We start from the raw sequence: 14,129 nt of genomic DNA on the forward strand, positions 1-14,129 counted from the left end.
AAAGTGCAGCCACTTAATTTTTCAAACATTGACGGCGAGGGGTTGTCAAGAGTGTGAGCCAGTGTCAGGTCGGACAGTGACTAGTGAGAGCAGATGCTGTCTGTCTTTCATCTCATTGCTCAGTTCCCTAAAGCAGCTACAGAGTCTTCACTATGAGAGATATACACAAACATTAAAGCACACAGTTCATGGTGAAGTAATGCAAAGGTTTAGGCAGCAGTAAAGCTAAATCAGGCATGTTGCCGTAGTAACAAGTTGCGTGGCTCCATTATTTTCTACAAACCTTTACTGTGTAACCATTGTACCATATAGTGCTGTAAAGACACATTTAAACACTAATTAAATGCAGCCTCGTCAAGCCCCTAGATGCGTTTAAGTGTTTACGGATCGCGGCCTTGTGTGTCACACAGACACAAAGACCACAGAACAAGCCGTCATGATTGGATTTGATTAGATCCAGTGCTGTAAACCGCCACTGTGACAGCAACAATTATCATCACCACAACCAAGGCCCCCATCAGATTGGATTTAGCATCTTATCTGACAATCAGGACATTGCTTTCCTTGAATCCCTTATTGGCTTAGTGGATAAGCTTATTAAAAAGAAGCTGTAAGAGCTGAACATTATATTACAGCCTTACTGCAGATTGAAAAGCATGTCAACTTGCCCTCATCCTGACAAAATCTGGGCTTCAGTCCACTCACACACCATGTATACATCACTTCAGGGGACATTACATTGACTTACATGCATTTCCTGGAGACTTATCCCAACCTTAACCATAACCAACACATGCCTAACCCTAACCCTTACCAAGTCTTCACCCTAAAATTAATGATTCCCCTCATGGGGACCTCCAATTTGTCCCCATAAGGGCGGCGAGTCCCCACACGTGACTGTGTAAACAGATTTAGGTCCCCACAAGTATAGTAATGCTAGGCCACACACACTTTCAGCTTGATATCATTACATGTGGCAGCCAACAGGTTAAAACAAGAGATCAGTGCAGGTAAGTGCCCGATGTTGAATGATAACACAGCATCTGGAGGGCCCAAGCAAGGGCTGATTCACTGGATGATTCAGGGAACCAGAGACCAGGTCCCTCCGGTTGACTGGCTGACCTGCTTAGAGCTTCTGGAGGAAGCCTTTTTAAACCCCGAGGCAACTCAGCGCTCAGACACTCTCCACAGCAATTACTCCTCACCACACGGACAGAATGAAGCCCACAGCTTTTTTTTCACATGCTTTAGGTGTGACTGACAAATGGGGACAGCTGTGAAGTTGTGGCAGGCTTTTACCTTTACTGTCTTTTTAATACAATAACTTATGTCGTGTCAGTCCTAAGAAGCAGATATCCAGCATTAACATGGGCTTTGTATCTTCGAAGAAAACTAGAAAAACTACAAGTGCCTGTGATCCCCATTACACTACGCTGCCTTAATTATTATGAGCCATTAAAAACCACAACCAGCTGACAGCACCTGATGCCAGGATCACACTTAATCCACAGTTCATTTAATGTGCTGGAGAGGTTTACACAAGGATATCATGGTGCAAAGTACTTAATCTATCACGTCTTTTTATTTGCATGTTCTTTGTGAAATAAAGGCAAAAAATTACAATAAAACTTGGAACACTGGTTACCTGGAAGCAATCCTGTAGATTAGTGTTGTAGTCTTGATTATCTCCTTGAATATATCACTTTGTGCTCAAGGTTGATAACATACAGTATATTAGTCAGAAAACAATTGAAGCGGGTAAAGACAACGTACTGTACTTTTTAATTTACAGGACGTTTTGTCAGAAATAGCCTGTACACTTTCTTTTTTGAGGAGGTGCATGTCAGCTATGCATGGAGCAGCATCCTGATACTACAAAATTGCACCCGATGGCACAACTATTGGTTTCACTTAAGCTCGACCAAAAAACGCTTTTAAATGTGCTCTATAAATAAAACTTGATTTGATTTGATTTAAGAAATCTGTTTGCTTATTGGATGTCCTTTTTCAAACATGTTTCCAGTTACTTAAGTTATTTTGGTGTTTACTGAAATAGTGTTGTAATTATATACGAGCGGGAGAGAAATCTCACCAAATTCACATACATTTGCAAACTTCAATTGCTTCCATATCGACTCCACAGTCCAGACCAATTAAATCATTGCACCCAGATGTCTAAATAACAGACAGAGAGATAAACAGACAGCCGGACAGGTATTCGGATAGAGATGTGGAGAATCAGAGGGAGGTCTAACCTGAGCTCTCCTTATTCCCCCCCCCCCTCGCCTTACTCTACTCTACTCTACTCCCCACTCACCCAGTGCCAGAGAGCAGATGGGCCTCACAGCACGCCACTCTGTTCTGCAGAGCTCCAGCACAAAGCAGCACACACCACAGGCCATCATCTTACATCAGTGAGCTGAGGAGAGCCTCACAAGAACAGAACAACACCCCCCGACAGACAGAGGGACAAACAGACAGACGGGTAAACAGACGCAACATGTATCCTGCCAGTCTGAGATATGACAGAAGTTATTATCTGACCTGTAGATGCTGCACTACCATTGGCCCAGGGAGTGTAATATGTTAATGGTGCTTGTTAATGGTGGAATGTAACGTTACCTAACAATTTGTCAAAGCCTGTTCTGAGATATCAATTGGGACACGTGAATAAACAAACAAGCTAAACCCAAAACGTGTTCCCTTCTATGTTTCTTAACTGGTAAAGTGGGCGCATGTCTTTACATTTCAGCTGTGCTCCTGAAAATAGCGTACAACCTCAGTTTGATGCATACATTACGTGAAACAGGTTGTGATACACTCTGCTGTAATCCTACACTTAACATTCATAGTTTGTGTTTGAAATATACTTCATATCTGAATATTGTCCTTGAGAAATGTTACTGTAGACACGCATAATTAAGTTAAAAGCAACAAGGTAGAGCTCTCATATACGTGGAGCTTTCTCTATCTTGGCTCTTTTTCACTGTGAGGCGATATGTCAGAGGTGCTTATAAACATTTCTCTATTTCCCCCCCTTGAGCTTACAATATCTCATAGTTCAGTACATTGGGTCAGTGCCAGAGATCGAAAACATTTGCTGCAATCTGCGAGCTCGGCTGGAAGAGGAACTAAAAAAAGGAGTGAAAAAAAACACCTCTCGCTTTATTCAACACTAAATTCTCTTTCTCTCTTCCTCCCTCATTCCTTTAAAGTCATCCCTAACAAAAAGTGCTGATAACAGGCGCTCTCTCTCACCAGACTGAAGCATTTTCTAAATGGAGAATTAAACTTTGAGATAGACCTCTGACATTTAAAACGTAACCTTGTGTGAGGACAATGCCTTAACATTTATAGTGAAGGCAAAGAAAAGATAATAGTTGCGCTAGATAACTGCAGCTTGTTTCTCTGCAGAGAGGACGAAAAGGGGTGGCGTAGGGCACAGATGATGATCTTTTCAATTATGCATATGTCATAAAGTGTGACAGATTCGGGTGTTATTGAGCATCAAGGTTGATAAGGGAACAAAAACAATACAAATCAAAGTAAGAAAGGTGACTATGTAACAGTCTGGGTATTAATAGGCAAACGCATTATCACAATCATCAGTACTACACTCATTAAATCATTAACAATAATTATCAAAATGGAAAAGTCTCTTTGTAATTGCGAGAGCTCTTATTAGTGGCTGAGCTGAAAGGACTTGCATTTAACCCATCGCTGTTGTTGCCATCATGTCACACCTGTAATGTGTGTGGAGGGCTATGGCTGTGCATGCTGCGTTCAGTGTGAGTAGATCAGGGAGTTGAAACAGAGTGGGTGAGAATGTAGTGCGTGCGTGTGTGTGTGTGTGCGTGCGTGAGCTTGCATGTGTGTAAATGCATCTGTGATGAGATCAGTGTTGGGCTCCCTAAACACCACTCAGGACCCAAACATAGCCAACCATAGTCCCATATGCAACACAAACATAACCAGACACATGAAATCAAGATGCAGATGCACAGTCTCACATACAGGACATTGATTGGTTTATGTACTGTGCAGGGGCGGATCTAGACAAATATTCATGGGGTGGCAAGAGGGTGGCAGTAGAATTTCAGGGGTGGCATCCCCTGGCAGAAGTATATGCTGATTTAATAGCAGTCATATCAACAATGTTAACTTGGAAAGCCACAATATTGATATTTTAACTCAATAACATTTGGTGACATTATTGTGGCACATCAGTAAAGCCTTACATATACATATACAGTATAAGGTGGCAGACATAATTGAATGAATTTTAACTGAACAATAACTGAATGAGTTGGTTTCACTCTTAGACCAGCAGGGGTACCAAATCTGTGCAGACTGCTGCAATAAGTACATTAATGAACTGTCTCATCGATGTTTGTCTGTATGAATATGATACTATTAACAATCATATTATTCCTATCAGCTGTCAATCATTGTTATGATTCACATATTCAGTGTTATTATTAAATAAACTATATTTTTTGGAGGAGTTAATGATGAATGTTCCTCAAAATGCTTGCTCACCCTCCTTCAAATTTGAAAGACAAGTAATTATCATAAATCAAAAGATTCAAAAGAACAGTTCAGCGCCCCACAACTTCATTGCAAACAGTTACAACCTGGACTTTACATTAGAAAGAACAAACATTAAAGAAGTGACTAACTGCATCAGTTAGGGTTAAAAAACGTGTATTCAGCTAAAACAAATACATCGCTGCAGTTATTATCCAGTGGAAAGCCCTTACCTACTGGCCTAGTTAAATCAAAGTGGTTACTTTCTGTTGGCTGGGCAGTGTAGTTTTACACACCGTCTTATTTGACTTTCTCAGGACTTGAAACAGTTTTTTGGGGGCAGACCCCCACAAAGAAGAAAAATATTATACACACGTAAGGTCATCATCAACAGTTTATTATTCTCATCGACTCATCCGTGAGCAGAGCATCAAGTTGGCCTGCCTATAACAGCTGAATGTGGCGATTACCATCTTGATCAGCAAAACGCCTCACAAACTTATTAAGATTTAAAGCTATGGTGCGTTTTGATTCAATGCTGAGTACAGCCAAACTTGACAGGCTCTTCTCTGTCATTGTAGACAGAGCTCCAGAGTATTTGTGTTGGGTAATCTATGGTAGAGCTAACCCATACAGTGGTGGGGCTTAAGTCAGTATTTGCAATGTAATTACATACACGCTCCCCTTGACAGTGAAACGCCACACGAGGTTTCGATTATTTCCCTGTCTCAATCCAAATTGAACTTTATGAAATAAAAAGGCACATTTGTCTTGTAGTAAATAAAAAGGGCGACCTGGAGCCAATCCTGCAATGTTCCCACAAGTGAAAGAGTTGACATGCTGAAAACCCAACCCCTGCAGGGGGGTCTGGGGGGATTTTTTGAAATACTAACATAAAATACACATTCTGTTACTCTCTTGAGAAGAAAAATAGATACATCTATTGCTACTCATTTAAAAAAATGAATGCCATTTTAGTTTTGTGTTACTGTGTTCTGAAAGCTGAACCTGCTGCCCCTCACTGAAGAGGGAAGAGGCTGTGTGAATTACTTTACATTGTGGATAGCCCCCATTGTTCCGTGTGTCAAAATGAAAGACAGCCCACACACCTATCAATCATCAAACCGTGGGGTCTTATTTCATTACGTGTTGATTTCTATCAACACGTAATGTTGTATCGATGTATATAGAGATGTACTACAGCAGTCTTTCTCAAAGAGAGGTCCCAAGTGGTCCGCGAGTATATTAGTAAAATGCCACATTTGAAATTCATATATATTATAAGTTTAAAGTGTTTCTCAAACTGTTACAAAATTACTAGTATAGAGTGTATCATAGATGTAGCGTATGTACGTAGGTACGTTTGTTTTACGTCTTATGTCATAAATGATCTACGCGGTCAATTTGAGCGGTCAACTAAAAAAAATAAACAAAAGAACGGTCAACTGACAAGATGGATCGATGGCTAAAGACAGGGTCAGTTAAAAGAAAATTAAATGAAAAATCTGATGCGACAGTCAAGGTGCATCGTCCTGATGCAGGTGATTCAGCAGCAACAAGTGCTTTTGTGTGCGTTACTGAGTTCCAGGAGAGTGGTTCACTGTCTAACAACCACCCGGCTGAAAGCTGTGAAACTCTGCTTGAATGCAGAAAGTCCAGCGCTAAAGTGAAGAGAAAATATCACAGCGACTACATCAAATTTGGCTTTTTTTGGACTGGAGATGAAGAGGATCCCAATACACAATGTGTTTTGTGCTACGAGTCGTTGGCGAACGAGGCTATGAAACCTGCCAAGCTCAAGCGACATTTTGAAAGTAAACACAAGGATTACATTGGGAAACCTTTGGGAGTTTTTGAGAGAAAGCTTGATGAATTTAAGAAACACATGACGAAGGCGCCCTCACCGTTTTTTGTACCGGGGGAAAATGCGAAGGCTACAGAGGCATCATACAGGGTATCCCTTCTAATTGCAAAAGCAGGAAAACCTCATTCGATAGGTGAGAATTTAGTCAAACCAGCTGCCAAAGTTATGACTAACATATTGTTTGGGGAGACCGCAAGTGACGAAATTAACAGGGTCCCACTCTCTAATGACACTGTCCAGCTGCGAATAACAGCCATGGCTGCAGATGTGAAAAATCAGCTGATCACACGTTTACGCCAAAGCCAGTTTTTCACACTGCAGCTGGACGAGTCAACTGATATTCACAGAGAACAGCTGGCTGTGAAGAAAATGCCACCATGCCTCAAATCAGTACTCGACCAGTCTGTGAAAATTGTGAATACAATAAAAACCAAAGCACTGAACACACGTCTTTTTAAAGCTCTGTGTGAAGAAATGGGAAGTGAACACACAAAACTGCTTTTTCATACTGAAGTTCGCTGGCTGTCGCGTGGGAAAGTTCTCACCCGTCAATTTGAACTGCGCGATGAGGTGATGTTATTCTTGCATCATACTGATGAACTGTATGACAGACTGCATGACTTCCAGTGGCTCTCACATTTGGAATACCTGGCCGATGTCTTTAGCGTTCTCAATGCTCTGAACTTAGCGCTGCAGGGGAAAGCTGTTACTGTTTTCAATGTGCAGGACAAAATTAAAGCTGCACGCCTCAAGATGGAATTGTGGTGTGTCCGTCTGGATCGCCAGGAGTTTGACTGTTTTCCGACGCTGGCGGATTTTCTCCTCGCTGCAGATGAAGAGCTGGACGGCGGCACAGTTGCAGCCTTCAAGGAACATCTGCAAGGCCTTCACTTTCAGCTGGGAAGATATTTCCCAGAACTAGATGCAGGCTTTGAGTGGATCAGGAATCCATTTGGGGACAAAACACACATTGAACATGTCAGTTCCAAGCTCCCACCGAGACAGGTTGACAGCCTTGTGGACATCGCATCTGATGGGACACTGAGGACAACTTTCAGAGAGAAAAGCTTGACAGACTTTTGGGTCCACGTCCAGCCTGAGCACCCAGAGCTGGCTGACGCTGCTCTGAAACAGTTGATGCCGTTTCCAACCACCTACAACTGTGAAGCTGGTTTTTCTGCACTTGTTGGTCTGAAAACAAAGCAGCGTAACAGGATCAATGTGGACTGTGATATGAGACTAAAACTCTCCAGTTTGGATCCCGACATTGTTTCACTGATGTCTCAGCACAAGCAGCACCATTAACCACCATTAACTCCATAATAAATGTAGTCTACGTTTCATATGATGTGTCAAATCTATCAGCATTTACCGTTTAAATCGCATATGAACAAAATGCTTGTAGAATCTGTAGTTGTTTTGTATTGTCAATTTAATGTGTGAACGAGCGAAGTTCACACAAAGTTGTCATTATTAGGCTGTCATTTTTAATATACTGTTGGAGTGGTAAACAGGCTTATTATTTTATTTAGGATATTTGGGGAGTTAGGTTAAGTGGTCCGCGGTCTGAAAAAGTTTGAGAAACACTGTATTACAGCAAAAGTATTCTCCGTCGGGACTTCCTGCAACAACACCACGCCGTTATCTTGATTCTGATTGGCCAGAAGACATTATCAAAGATGTTCTATTGAGAAGACGATCACTACGTGACAAAAGTTTTCAAAACCGTTTCTAGTCTTCGGTATTTTCAGACAAGTGGCTGCTGAAATCAATCTTACTAACTGCTGTCTGTGCAATTTACTCCGCGAGTTGGCGGACTTTATTTTGCTTACTTTAACATCATTTTTCATGGTGGGGCTAAGCCATTTCTTGGTATGGCTGTAGCCTACCCCAGCCATACCCTGACCGCAAATACCTCATTCCTTCCGTCTACTTGGATCCGAAAATGCTTCTCGTTCTGAGCTGTCCCCCCGTTCAAATGAAATCGCCTCCAATCATATTTCCACGCTCGCGCCAGGGGGGGAGGGGTTACAAGGCTCGCGTCTTGTGCTGCATTCACTTGCACTCGGACATTAGAGATTTTCTCTCATAAATGTCCGATGAGCCACAACTTTTCTTTCAAAACAAAGCTGCCAAATGGGGTGTCAGCTGGGGTGGCAAGGCCTTTTTCTGAGGTGGCAGCTGCCACCCCGTGCCACCCCGTAGAACCGCCACTGGTACTGTGATCACAGCACTATAAAACAACCTTGAGAGTGGCAGGCAGCACCATCTGTCCATTAGCCAGTACAGGAGCAGACAGGACCGTCACAACAGGCCTGCTGCTAAGCTACAGGATACAGCTAATAGGCGCTTTCACACCAAGTACTTTGCCGTACTTAGTTAATCAGAACTTAGTTAATCAGAACTCTTTAAGAGCAGATCGCGTTCACACCGGAATAAGGCTGCGGCCACACGAGGACGAATTCGGTCGTTTGCGTTACTGTTTAGTGTCATATAGACCATTCGGCCACACGAGGACAACCGAATACGGCACTAAACGACTGAGGAAACGATAACGGGTCCCAAGGTGGATAGAAAGGCATACGCAACTCTCTGGGGGGTCAAACGGCTCCGTGTGTACGCCCTATCCGAACATTTTCAGATCACTGATAGTGATTGCGCAATAGCCCCGCCTCTTCTGCTCACCTCCGCTTACCCCGCGCCATTGCTGAAGTGTTTCGCCACCAACAACAACAACAACAATGGAGGATCGCAGAGTTGCTATCGTGCTCCGGACGCTATTGACCATGCTACAGTTGTTTGTGCAACATCTACAGCAATAATGATGAGGCAATAGCCCCGCCTCTCCCCACCTCTGCTGCTCACCCCCGCGTCAAAGTAAACTGCACCCTGAATTCAGATTATTTATCTTTCTCTCGATATGGACCTAAACGCGAGTGAAGTCTAATTCAGATTAGACTTCACTCGCGTTTAGGACGGAGACACGCAGCTCTGCTCACCTGCAGCTCCTCCCGCTGCAGCAAAAACACACTTCAAGTCAGATCATCACCCTTAGCTATTTTAATTACCTCTCAAACTCCCTAAACTAGTTATAAATATGTTTATTTTTTACTGTCGGCCGGGTCACTCATTACTGGATCAGCTGCTGCATGAGACAGACACTGACGCTGTCCGAAGAGAGGGAGGAAAAAGAGAGGCTCCGTGTATTTTATTATTATATTATATAGAGTCGTTATTCATTTGTTTTAAACGCTCAATAAATAACAAAGAAGACCTTTGACCGGCACTTTTATAATTTTGTCCGGAAGATTTCAACTTTAATACACGTTGACTGGCGAAAAACGCTGCCCGATTCCCTCGGCCCCCACCACGGAGAATAAACAGAAGGGCAACCATGACAACCATGCTTCTTCGCTGCTTTTGTGGAGGAAGTTACAGCGCCACGTACAGGCTCCTGCATATGTACTGCAGCTTCTCCAGCGGTTGGAGCTAAACGGAGCGGTCTCGTGTGGACAGACACTATCCGGATAACTATTGCGTGTGGACGGAAGCCGTTTGCGATTGCGTTTGCGTTAATCCTATGCGTTTAGCCGTTTTCGTCCTCGTGTGGCCGCAGCCTAAGTCCCTGAGGGAGGATTAGTTAAATGAAGCCGCTGACGTCACTTCTTCTTCTTATGCTTTGGGTTTACAAGCAGGAAGTCCCCGGAGTTGGGGACTGGCTTCAGTAGAAGCTGCTGGGACTCCCAGCAGCTTCTACTGAAGCCTTCCGAATAAATCGCCAGAACGCCGACACCTCCTCATCTCCACCGCTCCCATGTTTTCTTTTGTGTTGCCATAAGTTAGTCTCTGCGTTTGTGCGCTGGGCTAATGCTAATAATGCTAATGCGATGAAAAATGGTGGCTTCACAAACGTTTTTGGGAGTTTTACGGGGCGTGGTTTGCAATCCGCCCAGCCAATCAGAAATGGGAACCTTTTTCTCCCATGAAAGTACCTGCTCTCTAGCAGGGACTCAAAAGGGGGTGAAAAGGTTCTCATGAACTAAGTTCTAGTTCTGGATTTTTTTGGTGAGAACGCAACATTTTCGGAACTATACTGGGAAAAGTACTCCGGTGTGAAAGCGCCTATAGTAATACTGCAGTCACATCACTACTGTACTCTCGGTCATGTTATGTGACTTGTTAAAAATAGAAGCCTTTGAACACAGTTGGGAGAACAACACAACTAACTAATGATGACCGGATGAGTGGAGGAAAGGGTTGACTATAGGTGCTTTCACAAAATATTTACAAAATAAGATTTTTGATTGTCATAAGTAATATGGATACATTGCAGGTAAAGCCAAGGTCATTTCAGAAAATGACAACAGAGTAATGCAGAGTTGAAAACCAGAAAAAACACCTGAGCCATATTAGGATATCCAAAACTGAAGACAAAAGAGTCTCATATCATGATATAATATCGATAAATTGCCCAGAGCTACTCAGAAATGTAGCGCAGTATTATTAGTCGCATAAAATGGAAAAGAAAATGACACCTAAGTAGAGTACTTGAATACTGTAGATGCACTTACTTTAATTTCACCACTGAATACCTGTAATCAGGCTTGGAATTTTGTCATTTTAGGGGCAAGGCCATTTGGCCTTTGGTGTCACACATTTTTTCAGGGCGCAAAGGCCACATGCCAGGGCACAAAGCATTGAGGGAAACATTTGGATTTGGAGCTTACAAATAAATAACTTCACTTTTTGATAAGAAAAACACACGAATGACATGGAAAACAAATCACTTTTTTAATATCAATAATGTCAAACATTATATCATATAGGCCTATGCCTCCTTAGTATTACCGTATATAAAATAAAATACTTTACTTTGAATAATTAGTGTTTGGTATGTTTTCCATATACTACTTCTCCCATTCATAAATCCAAAATCAAATAAAAAAATCTAAAATTATATTAATATGTAACAAATATATTCCATTTCAGAGCAGAAGAAACAGCCTTCAAGGGTCAAATTCTGCACATACATCATTCAGCAGTGCACAGTGAAGCGTGTGCGTGTTCGCGTGTGTGCGTGTGTGTGTGTGCGTGTGTGTGTGTGTGTGTGTGTGTGTGTGTGTGTGTGTGTGTGTGTGTGTGTGTGTGTGTGTGTGTGTGTGTGTGTGTGTGTGTGTGTGTGTGTGTGTGTGTGTGTGTGTGTGTGTGTGTGTGTGTGTGTGTGTGTGTGTGTGTGTGTGTGTGTGTGTGTGTGTGTGTGTACGAGAGTCTCTTTAATCCACTCCTCACAGCTCTGTTCAGAAACTGGACAAAAGCTAAACATGTACAAACCACAGACTGTCATAGCGAATACAATCGCTGCTTTAATTGGACAGAGCAGCTACAGGTTAGTTTAGCCTGATTGATCCATTCAGAAAACACGCATTTTAAAATATTTTTCGCTTGCCGTCTTGTCTGCACACTTAAATCACTGTAAAATAGGTTAATTTTGTCGTAGTTGGTTTCCACCACAGTATTTACATGGAAATAAGCCCCGCCCCCTCTCCAGCGCATCCTGTTTGAATGACGGGAGTAAACACAGCTGACAGCCGCTGTGAAACTCCAGCGGTTAGAGCGATGAGAATATTCGCATCACGTCCGTTGTGAACGCAGCATAATGCAGTTCAGAAAACACTGTTCTGTCGCTTTTAAAGCAACTTCGAGATTTTAACAGTGTGAGGGGCCCAAAGGCCATGGTGGCCGTAGGACGTACAATTATTTGTGGGGCATAACGGCCAGACTGAGGGGCTACGACGGCCATAGCCGTGATGGCCGCCGTGAAAATCCTACCCTGCCTGTAATGTTACATGGGTCTGAGCTAGACTAATGTAAATATTGAAGGTGTGTCATATAAAAAAAATCTGAAAATGTGTCAAAGGAACACAAATCACAGCTTTCAAATCTGTGAACAACGGTGGAACAGAAACCATTACACTCCTGCTTATACACTGTTGAGTCAACAGTGTACTGTTTATAGGGTGAATGCCGTGCCTTGTAACCTGTGTCTTCCCTCATGGCTGTTTGTCCTGCAACGACCCACTCAGACATGTCCTTGAATTTGCAGCTCAAGAAGATCCAGCCTCTCACAGAGAAACTGCAGAGAATAACCTCCCTCTCTCTGTGTATGTGTATGTGTATGTGTATGTGTATGTGTATGTGTATGTGTGTGTGTGTGTGTGTACTTCTGAGACAGATAGTCCTTGCTGGTAGAGATACGCCACTGCATCAACCAGTTAAACATTGCTCTGTACCACAACTCATGGGTATGTTGTACATGCATGTCATTAAAGCTGTCATACTGAAATAAATAAATATGATTCAGATCGTCTCAATATTCTGCTTTCTCTCTATGGGTTGTAACATAAACAGCCTCTACATGGAGTCTGTGTGTCAGAACAATTAATTGCTAATATTAATGTCTCACTGAAATCACAGGATGTATCCATATGTACAGCTTTGGAAAAAACTAAGAGACCACTGCAACATAATCAGTTTATCTGGTTTTACTATTTATAGGTATGTGTTAAAAGCATTTTAATTGTATAGTCTATAAACTACTGACATAATTTCTCAGAATTCAACAGACACTGGAATGGAATATTTAGATTTAAGAAACATTTGGAGTGGTCTCTTAATTTTCTCCAGGGCGTATAATTTACAGCTCATAATGGAATTGTAGTTCTCTGCTACATTTACCATAAATGATATATTGCAGATATGATCTGATAACTGTATCAATACTGTGTGACAGAAAGATCTTAAACTCACCCTTTTGTGTTTCTTGTTCAGGTTTTTCTTCTTCTTCTTGCCTTGTGTGTGTACCAGGCGGGGGTTGTTCTCCTGGTCTGAAGACCGTTGATGATGGACAGTCTTCTTGCAGGGCTCCAGGCTCAGGCCGTTGAGGACCCTCCCAGCCTTCTTCTTGCGTAGGGGCACTGCCGGGCTCTCTCTGCACTCCTTGGGCCTCAATGTCAAGTTCTTCTTTAGAGAAAACAACAGAAGAGAAAGCTGGATTAGTCCAAAACCAAAATGTTGGTAAGGTGTTTTAGAGCGCGTATTGTATGACTGACCTTAGAGGATTCTGCAATACGTTTCATTTATTGTCATTGTACAGAATTTCGTAGCACAATTAAATGCATTAACTGCAAAAGGCAAAAACACAAAAATGTTATTGCCGAGTGTTGATAATGAATCTAGGAGTCTGAAAGCTAGATGAATGAAGCTGCTGAGTATATTCTCTCCGTAGTTCAGTTAATCAACATGTTAATCATTTTCTTTTCTATACCTGGACAAAATCCACTTAATACAACACTCCAGAGCTTACAAAAATTACAGTAAATCCTCTGGTAAGCCCATTTTGACAGATAACAAATCTCCACTTTAGAAAAGGAGTGAAGTGAAGTTAACATATTTTTCCACAAAGAACAGCATAACAAAAAGGGTTGCTTTGTTAAAAGTGAACAGTTAAGAAGCCAACAAGGATATTGAGGATAAAGGGAGCACCAGATAATAAGACTCTAAACAACATTCAAGCTCGGCCTGAAGTAGAAAGGGCAAAGATGAAGATGATTGGTAACTTTGATTGAACTTGTGTTCACCTAAAGCCACATTTCTGAGAAGGAAGCAGATCAGCAGAAGCACAGCAAGAGACATCAAAACAATTGAGTTCAGTTTGTCCGTCAACACATAAAAACAACAT

General features: G+C 42.2%; 1 protein-coding gene across 1 annotated transcript in view; it reads right to left on the reverse strand.

The window, feature by feature from the left end:
• The window catches only part of auts2a (activator of transcription and developmental regulator AUTS2 a), a 288,131-nt gene that overhangs the window by 213,060 nt on the left and 60,942 nt on the right, over positions 1–14,129 (reverse strand). Inside the window, exon 3 of the mRNA XM_034099585.2 lies at positions 13,199–13,411. Coding sequence (XP_033955476.1) covers positions 13,199–13,411 — 213 coding nt within the window. The remainder of the gene's footprint in view (positions 1–13,198; positions 13,412–14,129) is intronic.

This window comes from Pseudochaenichthys georgianus, chromosome 14 (genome assembly GCF_902827115.2).
Source record: "Pseudochaenichthys georgianus chromosome 14, fPseGeo1.2, whole genome shotgun sequence".
Lineage (NCBI taxonomy): Eukaryota > Metazoa > Chordata > Actinopteri > Perciformes > Channichthyidae > Pseudochaenichthys > Pseudochaenichthys georgianus.